This window comes from Cheilinus undulatus, linkage group 15 (genome assembly GCF_018320785.1).
Source record: "Cheilinus undulatus linkage group 15, ASM1832078v1, whole genome shotgun sequence".
Taxonomy (NCBI): Eukaryota; Metazoa; Chordata; class Actinopteri; order Labriformes; family Labridae; genus Cheilinus; species Cheilinus undulatus.
In genome coordinates, this window is record NC_054879.1 from 47,149,474 (window position 1) to 47,158,010 (window position 8,537).

The following is an 8,537-nucleotide window of genomic DNA, read 5'->3' on the forward strand; positions in this document are numbered from 1 at the left end:
AAACAGGAAGTTGTCATGCTGTTGCATACAATTTCACTGCTAAATTAAAACACACATCATATCCTTCTTATAAACTGATTTTATGACATTTTACAGCATTCGGAACACAGATTTAATACCCTCTAATGGCACTAAACAAACACCTTCATGCATGATTTATAAGGTCTTTTTTTCATGTTGCATTCATAACGAAGAAAAAACATCAATCTCATGTAATCTACGTAGAGTAAAAGCACATTTAAAGTCAGCTCCTCTCATTTGTTTAATATAAACACTGACAGATGACTAAAAAGAGAAGACACTCACCCTTTTAAAACGAGACACCACTTGATTTAGCTGGAGTCGGTCCCGCTGCATCTTTTCAATGAGTTCCTGTGGCTGAACCTTATTATCAAATGTAGGCAGCATTCCTGAGAGGAAAAACAAGCCATAAATCTTCCTCTCGTTAGCAGAAGTACCCTTTGCTTCTCATAATAGAGGTCTGGAAACACAAGAGTCAAACTGTGCTTCTTGTCGATCTGTAAAACCTGCAGAGCCTTACACTTTAGTATCTTGGCACACGCTCTTATCTTTGCAGCATGTGACCTGTTGTCCATTATTTCTACTTCCTACTCTGAGGCTCTTGGAAAAAAAGCACTTACCTTGATGAGTTTAAAATACATTTTTTTCACACTTACTTGCAAATTCAGACATGGTTACCATGTGTAAAATACACAAAAAGGCTTCCCTCTGCAGCAAAGTTGAATGGCCACACCCTCTCTAAACAATAATTACCTCCTTCACTTAATAACAAAAATCTCGTGCTTCAGCCATAAAAGATAATGTTATAAACTAAGGCCTCAGTACCACCGACCCTTTAGAAAGGAGTCAAAGACCCCCAAAGGAAAGGAAGGGAACCAAATAAATATATCAAAGAAAAAAACAGCAATACTTAAGTCGGGAGTTTTCATATTACCTGTGCTTTCAGATATGCCTTTCTCTGAGATTAAATTCAGCAACATTAAGCCTTTTCTTGCATCTTGCTAGAAATGTACACTCTCGTAGGTGTTTGGAAAGGCGTTGTTTCCTGTCTTTCTCCAGGTGTTATAGCACTTGTTGCTAAGGGACACCTTCAGTGTGTTAAACCAGGGATCCTGTTACTGAATAGAGCTCTGGTTTGCCCTGAACGACTGATATGAGATATGCCAGAGGTTGTAGTTGTCAATAATTAAAAAGTATTTTAGTTTGTGAGGCTGTGGCGTAAGCAGTTACTTATCTGGTACACTGAAAGGTTTATTCACTAAAGTTTCAGGCTTTTGGGGTTTCATGCACTCAAATACAGGGAAGGATTGTGTTCCCCTTTCTACTCTGAATTTAGAGACTACAAGGTGTGTAAACCTGGTTTTTACTGCCCCTTAACACCTTTGAGACATTTCAAAATAAAATCCTAAAAATGAAAGCTTCGAGTTCATTTTTTAGAAGATTATTTTTAGGGAAAGTATTGTGGGTCATTACATTTTAAAACCCATTAAGTACTGCGTTAAAAAATAAGCACTAAAAGCAAAAATGAGCAGGTACTAGCTTTCTGGCAATAAGAAGAAAAAAGGCCAGTAGTTTGACTTTCTCAATACCTGTCAGTCAGCAGCACACAGCGAGAGAATGATCCCACTTTTAATCCCAAAACAGCTGTTGCATTTCTGTTCAGGTTAAATCTTCGGTGGCCCTGAAGGCCAACAGGATTAATATTTTGAAAGTGCACAATAAATTTCACAAAACACAAATACATTACACAAAACACAAAAATATTTCACAAAACACAGAATATTGTGTGTATATGAATATATATATATATATATATATATATATATACATATATATCTATATGCATGTGTATGTATTTCTGTTTTGTGTAATGTATTTGAGTTTTGGTAAATTTATTTTGCACTCTTGAAATATTGATCCTGTTGCTTTGAGGGACACCGTATAAATCACACTTTATAACTAGAACAGCACTCAGTGAGTGCAGACCTCCACCATTAGCCCTATCTCCCAATAGTACAGAATCCTTTAAAAAAAATTCCTGGATCCAGACGGTGATCCGGATCAGTCCCAAAATCTAATCAGTTCTTCCTTATGCCATTTCTGACATTTCCTGAAAATTTCATCAAAACCCGTCCACGACTTTTTGAGTTACGTTGCTAACAAACTAACAAACAAACCCACCCTATCACATAACCTCCTTGGCGGAGGTTATAAACAACCTAGTTGTAGATCTAGATTCTGTTGTAGCTACTGCACGTTAAACATGCAGTGTGTAGAAAATGGGGATATTAGTGACATCTAACTGACAGGTTCTAGATTTTGATGCTCACTTGTAGTGGTATATTTGGCAACCAGTGGAATTTGAAAAGAAACAAAGGGATTTTAGTCCCTTCTGTGAGTCTGTAGAAGCATGCAAGATGCAAAAATCCAAGATTAAGATAGGCCCATTGATATGTATTACAGTTAATTTCTATCAAGTTTGTTCTGGTTAAATCAAAGACTAAATATTACACTCTGCAACTTTAAGGAAAGATAGGCAGTGGTTTCCATTCCCATCTGTTTTTCCATTACCCCCCGTCCCCCCCCCCATATATATATATATATATATATATATATATATATATATATATATATATATATATATATACAAGAAGAGCTGTGGCCACTTAGGACCCACACAAAAAAGTGACTTAAAAATCAACGTCTATTTGAACTGTTTTCGTTGTTAAAGCCAAACAGAACTGCCCAAACCACAGGTGTTATTACCAGAATACCTTTGTATGAACCATTTATATGGGTTTTTCATAATTCTACATTGTCTGAGTAAACCTTATTTTTAACAACCTAATAATAGAGAAGCCCTCTACCCCCCCCCCCCCCCCAAAAAAAAGGGGATCCCTGACCCCAGGTTGGGAACCAAGGCTCTAGGACAGGATGTAAGGTAGATCCATCGATCATAGATCAACTGATACGTAGTTGAAAGGAAGCAGTGAACTGGTGGATTATTGTGTGGTGAAATGGAACGCAATAGACTACATATAAATGTCTGTATAGTGTTAGAAGAAAGGATAAGTCACTGATAACAAACATATAAATATTTGTATTCATCGCTGACGTTGGGCTAAAACCTTGTGTCTCCATCTTTTTTAATTTTTTTTTTTTTCATAAATCAGTGCTAGCAGTCACCCTTTACATCACTCAGTGGGGTTTAACCAATTTTAAAGCAATATAAAGTGTAAAAAGAGCCATTTTTTCATTCCCTGATAGGAGGTGACTGTGGAGATGCGAGGTTTTGGCCTAACCCCAGCTTTGTGTAAGTTTCACCCCTCCTAAAGACTGAATGTGCAGAGTTGATGAATCGGGGTCGGCGTCTTATGTCTCATTTACTGTAGTTCTATGGTTTTATTAACTTAAATTATAGGGTATCACAAATATCTACTCAATACTCGGTACTTGAGGAAACTAACTTTAACTTTCATTTGAGTAGATTTATACAGCTCTACTTTTACTTCTACTTAAATTTTACCTAAAGTAACTGTACTTTTACTTGAGTACAGTAGTCTGGTACTTTTCCTTCTCCAGCCTTAACAATGGAATAGTTTAAGTCTCCAGAAACTGGACTAATACATGACTGAAGTGTCAGCTAACGAGATTAGCATTAGATTAGCAGTTAGCTTACCTGAGGCACTGGTTAAATTGGGAGGAGCTAGCTTAAAGTTAGCTTAGAACTTAGCTTAAACTAAGTTGATAAGGGACTGGATTTTTCGTCTATAACGATATTTACAGTTAAACTTTGATCATACAATGCCAGATCTCACCCAGAATGATTATTTACAATACTCTATTATTTCCAACACAGTATTACCTTAGCTAACCCTGTTTAAGGTCATCGACGACGGTACAGCAGCCGCTAACGGTTTTAATGAACGCTGCCTAACTGATACTAGTGACTCAGCCTGACAGAGAACGCCACCGTGTGGCGCCATAAGGAATAGCAGCAACACTACATTCACTGAGCAGACGTCTCATAGAAAAGCGTCTATGCAGTATCAACTGTGAACATCGACAGAAAAGAGGAAAAATCAATACAGACATTCACCGTTTAGCTGAAGACGGCTGCAGATAGCTTCAGCCGCAGATGAAGTGATTTACATTTTTAATAGCTTTAAGTTTTCAGCCCAAATGAAACATTCCTGAGTTCCTGCTTAAATTCCTTCACAAATACACTAAATGGACAAAAGTATTTGGCCTGCTGATTATTGAACTCAGGTGCTCCAATCAGACCTGATGCATCAGGTGTAGCCATGCAGTCTCCATTCACAAACATTTGATCCTAAACGGGTCGTTCTGAAGAGCTCAGTGACTTCTAGTGTGGTACTGTGATGGATGCCATCTTTGATGGTTCATGAAATGTCGTTCCAACTTTATTCCACCGTCTGTGAGTGATATTACTAGAAAGTAGAAGAGTTTAGGAACAACAGCCACAAAGCAGAGGGCCATGTGAAACCACAGAGCTTGGTTGATGACTGCCAAGGATGCATGGTACATAAAAATAGCCAAAGCTCTGCTGATTCCATAGTGGAGGAGTTCTGCATTTCCACTGGTATTAATGTGACCACAAAGACTGGACTTCATGGAATGGGTGTCCATGTAAGCCTCACATCACCAAATCCAGTACCCAGTGCTGGATGGAGTGGTTGAAAGGACACCAACACTGGACTGTGGAGTGAAACATCATGTTTCCCTCCTTGGCAGTTGGATGGGCGAGTCTCAAATTACCATGAAACTCTCCAAACTCTTGTGGAAAGCCTTCAGAGAAGAGTGGAGGCTGTTAGAGCTGCAGAAGGAGGGAACTTCACATTAAAGTACATGGATTTCTTTTTTTTTTTTTTTTTTGAACTTTTTACCACATTTAACCCATTTTTGCTACCTTTTCTGGAACTTTTTTTTTTTTTTTTTTACCACATTTAACCCATTTTTGCTACCTTTTTTGGAACTTTTTACCACATTTAACCCATTTTTGCTATCTTTTTGCACAATTTTGCTATTGTCTGGCCATTTTTGCCAATTCTTCTCATCACTTTTAACCCCTTTTTACCACCTTGTAGTAACTTTAACCCTTTTCTGCCACTGTTGCCTTTGACCACTTTATTCCCCACTTTTGCCTTTTTCTTATCACTTTTATCTCCTTTTTACCACCTTCTTCCACAGTTGATTCTTTTAGGCCAATTATAGCCCATTTTTGCCACTATTTTCACACTTTCAACAAGTTTTGGCCAATTTCAACCCATTGGTTGGCCACTTTTTACCAATTTTCGCCCATTTCTGACTTTGTTTAGCCACTTTTTGCCCAATTTTGCCACGTTTTTTCATCACCTTTAACCCATTTTTTGCCACCTTTTGCCCACTTTTGCCATCTCCATGATCCCCCAGTTGTCGGGGCCCCAGAAAGTGCTCCCCTTTCTCTCCTTATAGGCCACCTTGACTGTAACATTAATGAAAAAGTCTATTTTGTATCGATTTAAATATGGTGTGCCTTGAGATTTTGGCTTAACCTTAGGTGTGCCTTGGGTGGAGAAAGCTTGAAAACCACTGGCCTAGTGGTTTGGGGGGGCCTTGTGTACGTGGTTTGGGGGGCCCTTTATACATGTCTTTCCTCCGCCCTCGTCCCTGTTTCCAACTCTATCCACTGTCCTCCTCTATCAAAATGAAAGCACAAAATGCCCAAAATAAATCTTAAAAAAATAAATAAATAAAAAGTGGAGGGATAAATGAGATAGAAGTCACTTGATTTCATGCTGTTTTCAGGGTCAGATTATTTTCCTGAATGTTGGATGTTATTCTGAATAGACACCACTAGAGGGCAGTACATCACCTTAAACCAGGGGTGTCAAACTCAACCACAGCAGGGGCCAAAATCTGAATTTAGGTCTAACCTGAGAGCCTAACAGGGCTCAGGTTTCAATAAATCTGTACAATAATTTATTGTCAAATTGATAGTAAGTCTCTCCTGATTGGGCTTTGGCCCAGGAGAACCTAAACAAGGTCCATATTTGATCGGCCCACAGAAAATTCTGTACATTTAATGAAATGTGGTTTAGTTTGTGAACATGATTGGCATATTGGTAGCCAATTTAAAAATATCTTTATTTATAATGCCCTGAAGCATTTTAGCAGCAAATAGCAGTAGCAAAGATGGAGCAGGGCCTCCTGAAATCTGATTAGTCACACCAAAATCCTTAAAATGATTGGCTGTTTGCCTTGTCAGCCATTAAAGCCTACCCAGTCCCTGAGCATTAGTGACTGATAGACTTTGGGATTAGTTTTAAGGTGAGGTATGGGAAAGTGGCTCAACCATCCTTCTATATTTCTGTGCGGTCCTCAGTGAAAAAAGTCTGGACGCCCTTGCCTGTGGTGGTGATGATGAGGACAATGATGTTAAAGGGGACGTTTTTTAACCTCTTAAGTCCTAGCGGGACCAAATCTGGTCCTGCTTGCCTTGATCTGAACAAATTCGCTCTGTGCGCTCTAGTTTTGCACAAAAATAGTCATGTTACACATTAAATTAAACAGAAGAAGCTCAGCTACAAGCCCAAATAAAGCATTTTTACCTACATGAAATCCAGCTCTAAAAGGACTCAAATCAATGACTACATATCAAAGTGGCCGTGGTGCTACGTAGCCAGACACTTCCGCCCCCTGTGGGATGGTTCCTGGTACTACAGACACAAACATGGTCTCATTTGAGAGCCCAGCCTCTGCTGAAAATTCTAGTCATGTTTGTGCAGTTTCCATGTGTTTCAACAGTTTCTTTCAGTTTTCTGCACTTTATTTTGTGTAGTTTTTTGTGCCATTGAAAATAAATCTGTTCCTCTTGATGCCAAACTTTAGTTCCTTTGTAAGACTTTCTCTGAAAGGGAACTATATGGAGGTCTGGGGGATTTGAGGAGGAAAAAACGAATTCCATGATGCAGTGACCACCTATAATGGCATATGAGTAAAAAAAAAATTGATACCTGAGATTTTTCAAATGGCAGAGATTGTGCCAAATTGGGCCAAATTGTGCCCAAATGGCACAAAAGGAGATTTCACCTGGATATTTTTACTAAAATCTCTCATTTTGTCCTGATAACTCTCTAGTGGCATGAAAGTTGAAAGAGGTAATGTCAAAATGTGGTGCTTTGGCCTACTGGAGATTTTTGGACTTCAACTGCATTATTTCTGAGATATACAGTGCTTAACAAATGTATTAGACCACCACCCAAATTACAGTTTATGCCACAGCTGCCCTAAATTAACAGCATTGGTAATTACCAAAATCATTTTTGATGTTTCTGCAATGGTTAATACACCAATATGTAGAAGCTCTTTAACCCAAATGATATTTTTAATGCTAAAATAGAATTATTATTGTTATCCATGAATTTTCAAATGTACTGATTTACAAAAAACGGAAAAAATAGTAAAACACATAATTATTTCTTGATTAATATGTCAAATTATAGTTATTTACTGTCATTCCTGAAGAGAAAAATGAGTTTTAGTGGTTGAATGTTATGCTTGATTCATTTCTGACTTCTCAGAGAAGCCCAGTGAGCCGGCTCAAATTTGGGTGAATTCAGTTTGAAATTCCTCATTCCTGTTCAAAATGGTAAAACATGGAGAGCTGACTGAAAATGAAAGAGTCCGCATTAAAGCACTTCATGATATGACAGGTGGTCTAATACATTTGTTAAGCTCTGTATATGCTAAAATTGCAAAAAAAAAAAAAAAAAAAAAAAAAAAAATTAGGCGAAAAAAAAAATCATTTGTCAACTTGATTCTCTCTGATCCAGTTACATTTATACATATATTTACCTTTCTGAATAAACTTCACACGTGCCCTCTTCATTATTGTACCTTGACCATTCAAACAGACCTTGTAGTTACAGAGTTATACCCATTTAAAGATGGGCTGGAAATTTCGAGCAGTAGCCAAATAAAAGAGGCTCGGGCTTAACAGGTTAACCCCTCTAAGACAAGTTTATATCAGTCTCCAAAACATGCCTGTGAAGTTTGTTTCTGTAAAAACACTCCAGTTTTTGTTTCCTGCATGTCTAAAAACCCCTCTGTTTAAGCTCTGCTCAGAACGAGCTGTTTCTGTGTCTTAAATGTCAATAAGCTGTCTGACTCCGCCCCTCTCAGGAAATGGATGTGAAGGAGGGCGGAACTTTCTTCCAAGCAGTGAGGGCCAACCAAACCTGGGGGTGGGGCTAACTCCCCACATGACATCATGAGGAGTAAATCTGAGAACGGCTTGTTTTAAGCACACATTTTCTGAAAGGTGGAGAAAGAGAGGAGGGGGAAAGGATTTTTCTGATTCTTTTGGAACATATTTGTGTTAGAAAAGCCTGGAAAAGTGATTTTTGCATAATATGTGACCTTTAAACTTGCACACATAAAACAGAAGACACGATTTGTTTACAGCACAATATTTATTCAACAATATACAGATTAATTTCTCTCTACATCTCAGA

General features: G+C 38.1%; 1 protein-coding gene across 1 annotated transcript in view; it reads right to left on the reverse strand.

Annotated features, from left to right (window-relative positions):
- Positions 1 to 3,907, reverse strand: part of LOC121522260 (transient receptor potential cation channel subfamily M member 2-like) — a 41,312-nt gene extending 37,405 nt beyond the window's left edge. Inside the window, exons 1-2 of the mRNA XM_041806428.1 lie at positions 3,887 to 3,907; positions 307 to 410 (exon numbers count right to left, since the gene is read on the reverse strand). Of these exons, the coding sequence (XP_041662362.1) occupies positions 307 to 408 (102 nt within the window). The 5' untranslated portion in view covers positions 409 to 410; positions 3,887 to 3,907. The remainder of the gene's footprint in view (positions 1 to 306; positions 411 to 3,886) is intronic.
- Positions 3,908 to 8,537: the final 4,630 nt, after the last annotated feature.